Source organism: Heteronotia binoei, chromosome 8, assembly GCF_032191835.1.
Source record: "Heteronotia binoei isolate CCM8104 ecotype False Entrance Well chromosome 8, APGP_CSIRO_Hbin_v1, whole genome shotgun sequence".
Classification (NCBI taxonomy): domain Eukaryota; kingdom Metazoa; phylum Chordata; class Lepidosauria; order Squamata; family Gekkonidae; genus Heteronotia; species Heteronotia binoei.
This window is the reverse complement of record NC_083230.1, coordinates 830,078-847,163: the sequence shown is the minus strand read 5'-3', so window position 1 is coordinate 847,163 and position 17,086 is coordinate 830,078. Positions and strand designations below refer to the sequence as shown.

General features: G+C 39.4%; 1 protein-coding gene across 5 annotated transcripts in view; it reads right to left on the bottom strand.

The window, feature by feature from the left end:
* CACNA2D1 (calcium voltage-gated channel auxiliary subunit alpha2delta 1) overlaps positions 1–17,086 on the bottom strand; it is a 1,217,365-nt gene that overhangs the window by 601,016 nt on the left and 599,263 nt on the right. For all 5 annotated transcript variants that reach the window (XR_009555717.1, XM_060244655.1, XM_060244656.1 and 2 more), the window contains exon 6: positions 12,754–12,883. Coding sequence is in view for 4 of the 5 variants with exons in the window: in XM_060244655.1 (XP_060100638.1) it covers positions 12,754–12,883 (130 nt within the window). In the remaining variant the exon portion in view is untranslated. The remainder of the gene's footprint in view (positions 1–12,753; positions 12,884–17,086) is intronic.

Here is a 17,086-nt window from a genome sequence, read left to right as displayed (position 1 = left end):
TGCATCTGTTAGTAAAAGCGAAAGAAGAAAGGTGGGGGTTGCTACTTTGATGTGCCCATATTTAATTCTGGGTTAGTAACAATTCTAAAATCTGGATTCTATAATATAAAATGAGCATACAATGCTTGACACCCGGTTTATTTGCTCCCTCAAAGGTTTTCTGCTGCAGTCTTTTCAAACTCCATTCTAATTCTTTATTTAACAAATGACTCATTTGAGTTGTAATATTGTAATTTACCTTATAATTTTCTTTTTCCCTGGCCTTTTTCTCAACTCCCCTTCTTTTTTCTTTATTTCATTTTGAATGTCCAACAACTGTTTTTCTTTTACTCTCTTATCCTTATTATTCAAAGTAATCAACATTCCTCTCATTACTGCTTTATAAGCATCCCAGACCATCTGAAAATCTATATCCTCTGTGTCATTCATTTGGAAAAAAGCTTTAGTTTCATTTTCTAGGTATGTCACTGTTTCTTTATTCTGTAGCAAATCTTCATTTAATCTCCATCTTCTCAACTTCTTGGACAATTTTGTAATCTACATTATTGGGTTATGATCAGCCTCAATTTTAGGTAAAATCTCTATTTTCCTTGTTATAAGACCTAAATCTTTAGTTCCCCACAACATGTCAATTCTAGAAAAAGTTTTGTGTCTTGCTGAAAAAAAGGTATAGTCTCGAACTTCAGGGTTAAATCTCCTCCATATATCTTCCAGATTTTCTTGTTTGACCAATTCAAAAAAAGACTTTGGCAATTTTCCTTCTTTGCTATTTTTTTTTCCCCTCCAGACCTGTCCAATGAGTTCTTAACTGTTGCATTAAAATCTTCCATTATCAAAACTTGGTCATATGTCAGTTCATCAAGCTGTTGTATAATGTCTTTTAAAAAAGCATCCTTTGCACCATTAGGCGCATACAATCCCAATAACAACTCCCCCCCCCCATTTAATATTGTTTCTACTGCTACAAATCTTCCATCTTTATCTTTAAACACTAATTTTGGCTCCAATTCTTGTTTAATATACAAAATCACTCCCCTTTTCTTCTGTTCAGGCAATGAAAAAAATTCTACTCCGAATTGTTTATTCCATAAAAATTTATAATCCTTTTGTTTAATATGCACTTCTTATAAACAAATTATGTTACAGTTTTGTCTCTTAATCCAATGAAATGTTGCACTTCTTTTTTGTGGTGAATTTAGTCCATTTACATTCCAAGACAATAATTTGTAATCCATCATGGTGCAAATTCTTTATTTTCTTCATAAAATCTACGCATTTCCTGTGTATTTGTAATTGTGATTCTTTTCCCCTGAAGTTCAAAGCTCAAACCTTCAGGTATTATCCATCTAAGCCTCATTCCATTGTCCCTTAATTTTTCTGTCAATTTTTTATATGTTCTTCTATCATTTATCACTTGCCTTAGCAACTCCTTCATAATTCTTACTCTGCTGCCTCCCACTATCAATGTCTTTTCAAAGTTTTTATTCATGATCCTTTCCACCATTTCCTTTGTCATATATTTTATGACAACAGTTATTTTTCTTGGCATAAGTGAGTTCACTCTATACATATAGTCATACATGTTTTTAGTCTCTTCAGGATTATTTTTATTTTATATTCTTTTAAATCACCATCTTCCTTTTCAGGTACTCCTCTCAGATGTATCTGAGTCTCCATCAATTTGCAATCATGGACTGTCACTTTTTCTTGCACTTTCAACAAGGTGGAATCATATATTTTCATTCTCCCTTCTACTTCCAGCACTTTCTTAGATGTTTCCTCTGTTTCCTTTCTGCGATCTTCCATATCTTTTTTAATCTCTTCAATAATTTCTTTCTTTGATTCAGTAATCATCTCTCTCATAGCTTTCATCATTCTGGCCTCCATTGCCTCTAATTGGTCCTGCATTTTTTCCAATGAAGTAGCCCTTGTACGGGGCTGCTTGTGTTCTGACATTTAAAAACAGCGAAAATTTAGGCCTCACCAATTTCAAATTCAACTATCAGATTCAAAAGAATAGGACTTGCCTTTTATGACAAGCCTAATTTCGCCGTTCTCAGAGCTCCCAAAGTCAAGATATTAATTTTTAAAGCTTTTAAATCTTTCAAAATGGTGGTCGCGACTTTTTGCTGCTCTTTACAAATTTTTCCCCTTTTAAAAACATCTAAAGTCCACTCAAATAAAATGTCCAATAGTATTTATTTTCTTATCCTCTTCTCAATTGCAACAATTTTTAATGTCTCGAATACTTTAAAAATAATATTTTAATTTTGACCTCCAAGCAATGGCCGCTGATCTTTCTCAATGTTGTTATATTCCTAGAGTAGGTTTTTCATCCGCTACTTCCTGCTTTACTTGCCACCAAATCTCATTCTCACTGGTAAGGAGATCTCACGATACTTGACGTACTTCCTGTGTTTCTAATGTGCTGCAAATCTGTGACGATGGTGCTCTTTTTTCAAAACCGCAAGTAGACCAAACAATAAATTCCTTTCCGCTTTTTAGCACTGTCCTTTATAATTACAGAGTCCAAATTTCACCTCTTCCTCCCTTCTTCTTCCAAGCTTTCTAGATTTCCATTTCCCACCTTCTGAGTTTATTCTGTTTAACTGTAAATAGTCCTAGCAATATACTCTAAACAAACTGCAAAGTTATGTATAAATGCAGATCTTACAGAAGATATGAAAATTAGCAAAGGTACTAGACAAGGTTGTCCACTTTCACCATTGTTGTTTTATAATGACTCTTGAAATATTATTGATGCAGATCCAAGAAGAAAAAGATATAGAAGGATTAAGAATAAAAGGATTTACTTACCAATACAGAGCTTTTGCTGATGATATAATGTTTATAAATGAAAACCCCATACAAGTTACACCTTTGCTGTTAGCTAAAATACAAAAATATGGGGAGTTGGCGGGACTTTGTATTAATAGAGAAAAATCAAAAATTCTGTGTAAAAATATGCAGATAAACAAGCAACAAGAATTACAGAGACTAACGGGTTGTGAAGTCACCTCCAAGGTAAAATATCTGGGGGTGGAGATAACAATGAAGAATATCGATCTGTTTAAAAATAACTATGAGAAGCTATGGCGTAAAATGGATGAAGACATGCTAAAATGGAACAAATTAATTTGTCATTGTTGGGTAGAATAGCTACAATTAATATGAATATTCTACCAAGAATAATGTATTTGTTTCAAACTATTTCTATTGTGAAGGATAGTAAACAATTTGATAAATGGTGAAGAAAAATTTCAGAATTTGTATGGGCTGGGAAGAAACCAAGGATTAAAATGAAAATTTTGACAGATGCAAAAGAGAAAGGTGGATTTCAGTTACCAAATTTAAAATTATATCAGGAAGCAGTTTGTTTAGTGTGGGTAAAAGAATGGATAATGCTGTTAAACAAAAAACTTTTAGTGCTGGAAGGTCATGGAAATAAATTTGGCTGGCACGCGTATTTGTATTATGGGAAAAAGAATATGGACGGTTTTTTCTCTCACCATTACATAAAAAATAATTTGTTAAGTATGTGGATGAAATATAAGAAGTATGGAGATGAGAGAAAACCGTTATGAATAGTACCAGCTGAAGTAATAAAAATAACAGCTGAGATAGGTGAAGAAAAGTAGTTGTCATATAATCAACTATTAAAAATACAAAGTGGCAAAATAGAACTGAAAACTGCTGAAGAGTTGAATAATATATATGATTGGTTTCAAATGCAACAAATAAAGAGCTTTGTGGAGAATGACATAAAAACTGAAGGAATAAGAAAAGAACAAACAGAAATGGAAAAAGTTCTCTTGGAGACAATGATAAATTAATTTCAAAAGTATATAAATTACTTCTACAATGGTCTGCAGAAGATGAAGTAGTGAAATCTCAAATGATTAAATGGGCAATTAATGTAAATAAAGAAATAAAGATGGAATCTTGGGAATATTTGTGGAAGAACTCTATGAAACTCTCAACATGTCAGAGTATTAAAGAAAACTGTTTTAAGATGATGTATAAATGGTATATGACTCCTAAAAAATTGGCAAAGATGAACAATAAGATGCCAGACAGATGTTGGAAATGTAAAAAGCATGAAGGTTCTTTCTACCATATGTCACCTCAAGATTGGACTACTGTAATGCCCTCTACTTGGGGCTACCTCTGTGCCGGACCCGGAAGTTGCAGCTGGTGCAGAACGCGTCAGCCAGGCTACTATTGGGGCTCTCGAAATGGGAGCACATACGGCCGGGGCTGCGCGGACTGCACTGGCTGCCAATTACCTACCGAGTCCAGTACAAAGTGTTGGTTATTACCTTTAAAGCCCTATATGGCTGAGGACCAGCCTACCTAAGGGACCGTCTCTCCCCATATGAACCCCAGAGGGCACTGAGGTCGGTGGGTAAAAATAAAATGACCATCCCTGGGCCGAGAGAGGTCAAACTCCAAAACACCAGAGCACGGGCCTTTTCAGTTGCGGCTCCTGCACTGTGGAACCAGCTCCCGGAGGAAGTGCGGGCCCTGCGGAGCCTCGACCAGTTCCGCAGGGCCTGCAAGACTGCCCTTTTTAGACAAGCTTATAACGAGATTGACTGCTGAGCTGCTAGGAACGAAGAACCGCCATCTATAATATTATCTAAACTGGCAGAACCAGCGCCAGAACAGTTTTATTGCTGCCAGATATATGTAATATAATTTAAACTATGTATTTTAACTTAACTAACTGGTTTTTATATGTTTAACTTTAATTGTTAAATTCAATGTGTTATCTATTTATGTTAATGTTGAATTGTTGTTAGCTGCCCTGAGCCGCCTAGGCGGGGAGGGCGGGATATAAATAAAAATTTATTATTATTATATGTGGTGGACTTGTGAAAGAGCTAAAATGTTTTGGAAGATGATTCAGCAAGAGATTTCTAAGATCTTGGGATATGAATTTAACAAAGTTGCAGAGACTTTTCTGTTGGGACTACAAATGGAAAAATTTCCAAAGAAGATAGGACTTTAATCTGGTACTTGCTCTCAGCTGCTAGGACATTGTATGCGCAGTTGTGGAAGCAAGAAAAAATACCAGAGAAATGGGATTGGATTGTTAAAGTTATGACATGGAGTGAAATGGATAAGTTAACAAGAACTTTAAGAGACTATGATTTAGAAGTATTTAAGATGGAGTGGAAGAAGTTCAGAAGATACGTAGAAAAAGAATGGAAAATAAAAGGACATTGGACAATTTTTTATAATGATTAAGTATAAGTGGGAGGAGGATATGAATTTTGGTTCTTATTAATTAGGGGTACCTTTTATAATAATGTTTTTAATATAGTTCACCGGCAGGGGTCAAGTAATGGGGGGAGGGGGAGGTAGAAAGTAATATATGGGATAGAGAAAAAAGTAGTTGTTAATGATATAAGAAATTGAATATATTGCCATATGTTACTAATAAAATTGTTTGAAATAAAAAACCCCTAGCTTTTCTAAAATCCATCCTATATGTCTGACTACGTACAACATTCCCCTTTCCCAAGATCTTAAATTACAAAATTACATGGTCACCACTACCCAAAGTGCCCACTACTACCACCTCATTAACCGAGTTCCCTGGAGTAATAATAATAGAATGACTCATGGGGTAATTTGTGACAAGCCAAAATGTTCTAAAACAAACAGAATCAAGGCAAAAAAGAGATTTTTATGGGGCTTCAGATGCTCCTTTTTGACCAAATATGTGCCACACATTTGTAATCCTGGCAAGAGTGGTAAACATACTCTGCACCAATGCCATGTGACCTTTTAAAAATCAGATACATGCAAGCAATGACAAGAAACCACATCCTCACACACACACACACACACAAAAACAGACTACAGCCTGGGGGTGGGGACAGGGGTTGGCCTGGCCTGACCTGCAGTCCTGTTACCATGATATGGGTTTTTTGTTGTTGTTTTAAATTTTCATGACTCATGAGATTATATGTATGGAATGGGAAGAGAGCCATTTTACAAGTCATCCCTTACAAGTTTGAAGGAATGTGGATTGGGACTTGGCTGGGGCAAAATATTCAGATGAGTCTAATATGTCTTTTGTATATGCAAAGAATCTGAGTTTGCAAATTTCTATAGCATTCATGAGAACAAGGTATTTCATTAAAAAAAGAGTTGTAAGTAGTTTTATTGCTCCTGTAACAGTAGATGGTTGTCACCTGACATGCCCCATGGGGTTTCCTCACTTAGCTAGCTGGATGGTGAGGGATAGCATCCTCCACCCCCCACAAACCAACAGACCAAGAACAGAGTCAAGGACAATACCGTATCTAGTCTGGTAAGCATTCAACACTCCTTTAGAGTATTCAGCTCACACTATGTATTGTAAAAACAGCACAAAATCATTTTCCCTCTCATCTTTGGATGTGATCACACAAGATATTTGGCCTGACCTAGCCACGCCTCTCCTCTGGATTTAATGCATGCCATCACACACACACATCTGCCCCCCAAGTCCTGCCCATACTTATCTCATCTTAGGACAGGTTAGGACTGGATTAAATAGCTACCATGAACTTCCCAGTAGCAAATCTCTAAAATGCATACAGGGTGTGTTTCCTGGCTGTCTGAATGACCGGGGCGTGAGATGCAAGCGTCCCACATGTGCAGAAACAGTCTGAATGTTTCTCTTGCATGTGTGCAGCCTGAGCCCCTCCCAGCAGCAAGGCAGGGGCTGTGTGATTGTGGCAGCCTGCATCAAAGAGAACTGACCTTTTCAAAGCTGGGATATGGCTGCACCAAATTCCCAGTGCAATCCAACCTTTTGAATCAGCATGAAAGGAAGGACTTCATCAATAGTTCAGTGCACTGTCAAGCATCTTGTTCCTTTATTAGTATGCCTGTATTGTTAACTGTGATTCTAATGTGTTGCACTTCAAAGCCATGTAACTTCTTCCTTAGTTCTCACTAGTAGCAAATGCAGGAATGTCCTCTTTGAAGATAAGGCCTCCTGAGACGCTTTCTCAGGCGCAGACCTGGACCCAGGATGTTGCTAAACCGCAAGAATAGATAAAGTAGCAAGCGTGTGAATTTCACACGCCTGAGTAGAAATTCCTAAGCTATCTTTGATGTGCCCCCTTAAAGCTAGTATTGTGGAGTTACACTGTATCACTTCCAATCTGATGCCTACCCGAGCACAATGGATTATCAATAAACCAATACTTTGTTTCAAAATCAATCGCTAGTTATTTTGAGATCTGATGCTTGACAGGCACTGTTAAGATATCCTGGCATTAGTCACTAAGAATGCAATCCTGAACAGGGCTGCACCCTTCTAACATGATTGAATTCAAAAGTAGTAACTTTGCTTAGGGTGCTGCTGCAAGTCTCTAGGTCAGCAGCCCCATAATACCTACCAAAAATCTTTCCTGGAGCTCATCAAGTGTTTTTGGAAAGTTGGTGGGGGCAGCTGGGGCTTTTGTACACTAGGGCTTCTGGATTGGCCACTGGAGATCTCATTGGCCACCACAGAACAAGGATCTTCACTGGTAAGATGTGTGTATGCAAGAAAATATTGTAAAATAATACATATGCTAATTTAAAAGGGCATCCAGTTAAACAGAGTTTCTACCTGAAATGTTAAAATATCAGTATTAGAGCTATGTATATGTATAACCTTACTTCCTGACATTTGTGGTTGGCTCCACCTGCTGTAGCAGCCATTTCATGTTGGCTCCATCTCCTGTGGCAGCCATTTTGAGGTTGCACCCACTACTCTTTTTCAGAATTCAAAGATGCTCGCAGGCTCAAAAAAGTTGGGGACCTCTGGATTAAATGGAGTAGGCCTGCATGCTCTGGATTCAATGGAGATATAACTTCTGTTGCATTCTATCAAATTTAATTTTATTCATTTAAAATGTTTATAAATTGGTAGTTTTTGAAGTGTTTTATAATGGAAAATTAAAAAAATGTTATTACAATAACAATACAGAAAACCAGGACAAAAAAGAGACTCATCGATCCTATTAACCACCTTCAAATGCCCTTCTAAACATTTATTATTTATTACATTTATTTATTACATTTGACTTATATCCCGCCCTCTCCGCAAACAATTCAAACTGAAAATCCCTTTGAAAAGACAAAAGGGATTTCTAACATTTTCAGGAAGGCCATACCATAATATATAGGTATTAATGTAGAATCTGGAAACAGAACATTGGCAGTCCTTACATGTCTGCATGAACGGAAGACTGGAGTACTAGAATTGAGAGTATCGTGAAAGATGGTCTTTTAAGTATTTAGAATCCATGTTACAAAGGGCTTTCAAGTAAGAATCAAACACTTGATTTAAACTTGGAAACAAATAAGTGTTCTTTTTAATTATTTCAAGATGAGAGTAATATTTTCAAAGTAGCTAACTCTAGACAATGGTCAATCTGCTGCGTAAAGCCAATGCACCCATCAAGCTAGTATAAAGGCACAATCCTCCTGTCCCCATACATAGACATGACATGTATGTGTGGATAGAATAGGTTTTTGAGATTAAGATGATGTGCATTAAAAATGCTAAATCCTTCAAAAATGGCATCACAATGAATAATCTTATTTTCCCATTTTAGAATTTTATGCTATTAATTTTAATTCTGAAGACTTTATCCTCCATCAGTGAACAAAGGCCCTGGCTGAGACCATGTTTATTTTAGAATTCATATCCATTATTATGTGTCTGCATGGATAAAAGACACGAGTAGAATAGGAGATATCAACAGGATTGAGGAGAGAAAAACTCATGTACAACTTGTGATTTCTCATGCAGGATGTCAAAATGACACAGATTTAGAGGATAATAGTGGGATTTTGACTTTAATAATGTAAAAGTACACTGTAATTGAAGGATTACAGTGGAAACAGATTCTATATATTTCTCATTTCATTTGAATCATTATGAAAAACCCCATCACTTCGGAAAGTGTTATGTATGCAGAGCAAAGTGTAGACTGCTACGAGTGTTCCTGCCAGGACCATTGAAACCAGAAGGACTGAGCTTGGAGACTTGGGAACAATGGGCAGCAGGATCCAAACCCCCGCTGCCCTGATCCAATCATGAGCCCCCTGCTGGTTTGAATGATCCAATAACATGCTTGTGCGGGAACCCAGGGTTGTATATAGTTGGCCCCATTGGCCCAGTTCCTCAGTCTTCTTTAGTGGAGCTTTCTAACATGCTGTATCTAATAAAGAGCTGATTATCACTACCACTTCGCCTCTTCAATGCATTGAACCCACTATATTATAGAAAAGTTAATTTATATACTTTTTCTGGTGCCATTAGAGAGGGTTCATCTGAGAACTCTTATTTAAAACTAGGGATAAAGCCTGTTGTGGGGGAAAATACAAGGGGTTCTAGAAAGAGGCTCTGGTTGAGTGCCCCTGAACCCTTGGTGTCTTCCCATCCACCAAAGTGAAAGCATTCACTTCCCCCACCCCACAAGAGATCTCTTGTCCTTCCTGTCAGAACTTGTGCTTTTCATGCTTGCTAAGCTGGGCAATGTTAGCCTAACTGACTCCATCTTGTAAGTTGATACTAACCCTATGTACTCGTAGCTAGGCCACTAATCAAAGCGCTTTGCATTTCAAACAAACTGTAACCACGGGAGGAATGGCAGATAGCCTCTGGGAGTCATTTGCAGGTGTCCTTTGAGACAGCCGCTCAGGACATCGCAGCAGGACTCCTTCCTCCCTTTTCTGATAACAGACTCTGGGAACAGACAAGTGTCTCTGGAAGTGTGAGAACCGGCTTTGTTGTTTCTGTAACAACCGCATAAAGTTGTAACCATTGCTAACCCCGTTATCAGAGTTATTCTGTGCCTTCATGAACCTAGTTCTCAATAAACACCTATACTTTGTAACAAAGTACTGGGCCTCGTTTGAAGTTCTTCAAGTTCTGACACTTCCCATTCTATTATTTTCCTCTATTGCTTTGCATTGTTCCTTCAGGAAGGCCTCCTTATCTCTCCTTGCTGTTCTCATGGAATCTGCAGTTGGGTGAATCTTTCCTTTTGAGCTTTGCCTTTCGCTTTCTTCTTTCCTCAGCTATTTGTAAAGCCTCATCAGACAGCCAGTTTGCTTTCTTGCATTTCTTTTCCTTTGGGATAGTGCTGATTGTTGTCTTCTGTACATGTCACGAACCTCCATCCATAGTTCTTCCGGCACTCTGTCTATCAACTCTAGTTCCTTAAACCTATTCTTCACCTCCACTGTATATTCATAAGGGATGTGATCAAGGTCAAACCTGAATGGCCTAATGGCCTCCCCAGTTTTCTTCAGTTTAAGCCTGAATTTTGCAATGAGTAGCTCATGATCTGAGCCGCAGTCAGCTCCAGGTCTTGTTTCTGCTGACTGTAAGGAGCTTCTCCATCTTTGACTGCAGAGTATATAATCAATCTGATTTCTGCGTTGCCCATCAGGTGATGTCCACGTATAGAGTCGCCTTTTAGGTTGTTGGAAGAGGGTGTTTGCTATTACCAGCTTGTTCTCTTGACAATTAGCCTTTGCCTGGCTTCATTTTGTTCTCCAAGGCCAAACTTGTCAGTTGTTTTGGTTACCTTTTGACTTCCTACTTTGGCATTCCAGTCCCCTATGATGAAGAGGACATCTTTTTTTGTTGTTAATTCTAGAAGGTGTTGTAGATCTTCATAGAACTGGTCCACTTCAGCCTCTTTTGCATCAGTGGTTGGGGCATAGACTTGAATTACTGTGATATTGAATGGTTTGCCTTGGATACGAACCAAAATCATTCTGTCATTTTTGAGATTGTATCCCATTACTGCCTTTCTCACTCTCGTTAACTATAAAGGCCACACCATTTCCTCTACAGGACTCTTGGCCACAACAATAGATGTAGTGATCCTCTGAGTTATATTCACCCATTCCTGTCCATTTTAGTTCAGTGATTCCCAAGATGTCTATGTTCAGTCTTGCCGTCTCTTCTTTGACCACATCCAGATTACCTTGATTCATAGATCTTACATTCCACGTTCCAATGTAGTATTGTTCTTTGAGCATCTGACTTTCCTTTCACCATCAGACACATCCACAGCTGAGGTTCCTTTTGGCTTTGGCCCAGCCACTTCACTCTTTCTGCAGTTATTTGTACTTGCCATCTGCTCTTTCCCAGTAGCATATTGGGCACTTTCCGACCTGAGGGGTTCATCTTCCAGCACCATATCTTTTAGTCTTTTGTTACTGTCCATGGGGTTTTCTTGGCAAGATTACTGGAGTGGGTTGCCATTTCTTTCTCCAGTGGATTGCATTTTGTCTGGGTTCTCAGCTGCGGCCTATCCATCTTGGGTGGCCCTGCATGGCATAGCCCACAGTCTCAATGAACTGCACAAATCCTCTTGCCACGTCAAGGCGGCAATCCATAAGAATATGAATAAATAAACATATCGTTTTGAAGTATCTTCTTCCATACAAAATTTATCTTCAGACACATGAAGATATTTGTTCTGGCAGTTGCTGATGAAAGCATTTTTTTTAAAAAAAAACTTTACTCAGCCAATCAGGCCTCCACTGGCCAATCAGAAGCCCTGCTGGACAAAAGTCCCATCTGGCCTCACTCACTTTCTAAAAACACTTGTCAGGCAATGTGTTGATGGGTACTATGCTGCCCAGGGGTACCACTCTGGCCTAATCCTTTTCTCTCAAAATGAGGATTATTTGAATCATGCTTTTGTGCCTTGGACTCTAGGTTTCAGTGAGGTTTACATGCATAAAAAGTCTAGTGAGTGAACATGAAGCAGATAAAGAGCAACACAATTGCACTTTCCTGCTACATGCATGCTTTTCACACTTACAGGTGTGCTTGAATAAGGCTACTATTCATTCAGCACCAACACATCTGGAAGATTTTCAGGGTCATTTGTGAACAACCAGGGCATGTTAATAACATCGTCTGCATCGCTATCTTAAGTCTGAAAAAAAACATTCATTCAAACTTTTCTATAATAAACAATAGCCAGCTCCACCAGCATTTTACATTGTTACCTAAACTGGAAGCACCACTACAATTTCAAAGAGTATGACATTCCCTTGGAACATTATAGGCTTTAAAAGCATTTCAAGCATTTTCCCCATTTTCCTCCCTGCCCCAGTCTGAACCTCACTCAAGGAGAACTGTCAGAAGCAGTTTAGCAGTTTGGATTTACTGAATGCAAAGGCAATAGATGAGAAAAATTAGCATAGTCACAAAAATCCACTTTCACAACCAATGTCTTGCTCACTGCTAATCTTCTAAATTCTCTTAGCTGACCTATGTAGTCTTGTTCTGTAAGAGATTTAAAATTGTGCCCTTGGTATAAAATTGTCCAGGATAAATATAAAAATGAGAACACACAGATAAACTGATAACATGAGCATGCACAGACCTCAATGTGGCCTATATTACATTGCAATTGCTGACATAATTCATAAGGTTGTGAGAAAGGTACAGAGAATACAAAGACCGGTGAGTCCTATCTACTTACCTGGTTTAATGTTAACATGAATTGTTCAAGTTCCATCCCCTTTAGAAAGCCTACACATGTATGCACAGGTTCTCTACAAAAGACCTCATCAGAGGTTGCAGACACAGATCCTGGTTCCCCCCTTCACCCATACAATGATGCATTTGGAACAGCCAACCATACATTGCTAATCCAAACAATTTATGATTATCTCCTTCATGCACAGGGAAGGTAACAAGATTCCATGGGTTAATCAAGTACTTACAGCCTTCATATATATCTGTTGGTATGTGGACCGCTGCATTCTGATAGGATGTTTGACGACCAAAAACAGGATCTTCTTCAAACACTGGTTTGAGTCTCTGACTGCTGGTTTCACTTTCATTTCTTCCAGGCTTAAAAATAATAAGTAAACTATTACAGCATATGTTTAGAGATGCTTAAACATCCACCAGTTTGGCTCACATCCTGTTCATCAGTTGCAAACAGAGAGCTGCATACACTTAAAGTTCAGATTTTTTTTGTTCCATCACCTTACATTCACTTACATTGAATTTCATTTGCCACATCATTGCCCACACAGCCCTTGTGAAGATTTTCCTGGAGTCATTCATAGTTGGCCTTGAGTTTTCCCATTCTGAATTATTTTGTGCGGCCTGTAAACTTGGCCACTTCACTGCTCTCCCCAGTTCCAGATCATTTATGGACAAAATGAATAGCCCAAGCCTCAGTCAAGATCCTCAAAAGACCCAACTGCTTACTTCCCTCCACAGAGAGAACTGTCCAACTTTCTCCTTTCTGTCAATTAGCCAATTCTTAATTCATAATAGGATTTGTCCTCTTATCCCATGAATGCCAAAAATACTCAGGAATCCTTGATGAGGTACTTTGTCCAAAGCTTTTTGAAGTCAAAGTATACAATTCCCAAGAGATCAGCATTATCTACATGCTTCTTCACTTTCTCAGAAAACTTCAGAAGGTTGGTGAAGAAGGCTGTGGCTTGCATATGTGCCCCTCACTCTCCATAGTGAACACAGATGTATAGAATTCATCTAGCTTCTCTGCTATCTCCATAAAGAAAGGCCTTTAGTATTCTTTGAATTCCTTGATCATCCAAATACCCAGCTGCTTGACTGGCTGTTTTCTGCTCTAAAGATATTTAAATGAATACCTATTGTTTGTCATTATGCTTTTAGCAATCTGCTCCTCAAATCCTCTTTTTTGCCTGCCTAACTATGAACTTACACTTATTTTGCCAGACTCTGTACACCCTTTTGTTTATTTCACTGAGGCAGACCTTCCATTTTTTAAAAGAAGCCTTTTTTGCCTTTTGTGGGTTCCTTGACTTGAGTAACTATTCAGGCATCCATTCAGAGTTCCACTAATCTGGGAAATGAATTCTGTTTGGGCTTCAACTAAAACAGTTTTAAATAGCTTCCAAGCATCCTCTTGAGATTTGACTCTCTTGTGGTTCCCTTTCAGCTTCCTTCTAATTAGTCCCCTCATTTTTGCAAAGCACCTTCTTTTGAAATCAACTATTATTTTTCTGGACTTTAGAGGTAAGAATGCTGAACTTAACTGATTTGTGATCACTGCTCCCAATTGGTGCAACATCTGCCTCTCTTACCAGATCTGGAGTCACTCAATATCGCAATACTATCTGTTTTATTCACCTCCCTTATTTTTTCTCCATCTTGAGAACAGCCTGAAAGGTTTGATCAGACAGGTGATAGTACACCCCCTCCCCTTTTAAGTAACTCTTAGAGCCCAGTATCTCCAATCACATTGTTTCTATTGGGCATTCATTCCCTCATGCTTTCTACGCCCTCTCTGATGTATAATACAAGAGCCCTCTCAACACATCTCTCCCTGTTCTGCTGCCACATGCAGGGGACGAGGGAGGGCCTTCTACTGGTTGACACCAGTGTTCCCTCTAAGCTGAGTTAGTGTGAGCTAGCTCACAGATTTTTAGCCTCCGGCTCACACATTTTTATCTTAGCTCAAGAAAAATGGCCCCAGAGCATAATAATGTATGCAGTAGCTCACAACTTTAATGCCTGTAGCTCACAAAGTAGAATTTTTGCTCACAAGACTCTGCAGCTTAGAGGGAACATTGGTTGCTACCACTCTGGTAAGGATCTGTCTGGGAGGGTCCAGAGCACCCACTCAACCTCTGTCTTCCTTTTCAGCAAGCACCCTTTATCTGTGACCAAAGAGGCATGCAGACCCAGGCAGTATGACAACAATAAATTTATTGTAAGTGCTCAAGGACAAGCAAGTGGTTTGTAACTTTAGTGCAATATTGAACATGGAAACAGTAAAGATGGCACAAAGCAAAATAAAAGCCCCAATGCCACTAATTATATGTTCCCTTCCTCTAATTCCAACTGACTCACTGTAGTGATTCTAGCTCCCCGAAATCACTAGCATAAGTTCTTGGCCTGTATGTGTCTAAATCCTGGTCAAGATGCCTATTATTTTAAGTTGTAAATTAGGCCTTTGGCCTGGAGGCTAAGTGTCTTTGTAAGCAGAGATAAGATCTGGTATGCAGCCTTGGTAAAAGGGTTCAGCTGGGAGTTGGTACCAGCTCCTGTTGCCTCCCCAATTAAAAGCATTCCATACAGCTGGAGGGGTGAGAATCAAGGCCATCCTAAATCACCCCATGTTCAGCAATTACTTTGAAGAGTGACCTCATTGCTCTTGGTCCTGATTAGTTGCTATGGGCCCAGCAACTGATTGAGACCAAGCATAAAATTTGGCTACTCAAAGCCATCTTTGAGTCTGACTCCACTCAGACTTTCTGCACATACCCGCGTGTTGTCATGCTGATTGTCTGAACTACTCAGGCCTTCTGCTGTGATCCTGTTGTGATCCTGTTGTGCCTGACTGACTGCTAAGAACCTGCTGTTCCATCCTCATGCCTGCTGGCTATGTTCTGGGTAACTGTCAACTGTATAGATAGGCTGGTTAAGCTTAGGTTTGTTATTTTCTTCCTTCATATAACCTATGTTTTATGCTTATTTGCACACAATAAAATATCTCTTATATAGTTAAATGTTGTGGAGTCTTTGCTATCAAGTCTCAAAGCCTAAATCTAGTGTCTGGGTCACTGGGCTACCTGCTAAAGTGATAACTTCTGTTTGTCCTGCAAGCCTACCTTGCGGGGTGCTTGTTAGACTCCTGGTAATGGCTAGAGAATTTCCCCAACCTCCTGCCTAGGGTGTGTACTTGGGGGTGGTGGCAGTCTACTGACCCAGGCTGGACTCCTGTGGCTTTCAAGGGGCTTTGGAGCATGCGAGTCTGGCCTGGAAGAGACTCCCTGTCGGGTGGTGGCTGAGGCTAGATGTTGCCTGGTGTGGGGTTCCATGACATGGTGGCAATTGAGTTTGGATTGAATTTAAGACTTGAGAGCTAAACATTGTGTTTTGTGCGTGCAAATTTTGTTCTGTTTGTGAAAGGAGTTTGTTATTTTGATTTTAGAATAGTCAGGAAAAATGGCTGAGGGACAAGAAGCTTTTGTTCTGCCAGAGCTGGGAGAAGAAGATATTCTCCAAATTTTTGATGTGACTGGAATGCCAGATTCTGTTTTGAAATGATGGCCTGAACCGCCTATACCAGCTCTGAGGTTGAGGGTGCGCACATTGAAACTGGAGGACAGACCCCAGGACTCTGTAATTAGCACAGCCAGGGAAGAAATGCCTAAACTTTCCCAGCATGTGGCTGCTTTTGCTGACCTGAGCACTCAGCACTGAATTCTGTTTTGTCTAATGTTTCTGTTACTTTGCTTGTTCACAAAGACGCCAACAGCACTTGGAGGATTCCAGAGATGACCAGCAACCAGCTGACAAGGAGAGGCAGAACACAATCAATTTACAGCCTGCTGTTCCAGCCGTTAGGAGAGAAATGGCTCCTTGGGCTTTTGATAGTTAGATGTTTCCTATGTTCAAGGAAGGACAACACCTTCTGGCCTTTTTTGTGTTATATGAACAATCCTGCTTGGACTTACAGGTGCAACATCGATACTACATGGCTATCCTGCACTCTCAGGTAACTGGTTCCCTTGCTGACTTGCCTGGGAGTTTGGGACCCCAAGACCTTGCTAGTTATGATAGATTTGCTTGCCCAGCAGAGATTTGCTTTGTTATCTGAAGCTTATTGGAAAGCTTTCAGAAAAGTGGACAGAACTGTAACTCATGAGAGCTTGCATGTGGTAGCTGTGTTCCTCTCCCAACATTAAGAGAGATGGCTAACTTCAGAGGGAGAAACTAATTTTGCTGAACTGAGGGAACTGATTTTGTTGGAGCAATTTTACCACCTTCTGCCTGCTGACCTAGCTCCGTTGGTCAAGGACCGTGGGCCTGTTACTCTTGAGGATACCACTGGACTGGAAGAAAGAATGTGTTTGCATCCTGAGAGAGTGAAGCCTGCTTGTGGAGGAGGCAGCATAAAGCTGAGCTCAGCTGACACCAATAAAGCTGCCAAGAAGCAAGCTGTTTCGTCAACTTTGGCTGATAAACCTCCTCTGAATCCACAGTCCAGACTTTGCTTTTATTGCCAGGTACCAGGTCACATGAAACTGGCATGTCCTATGTTAAAAG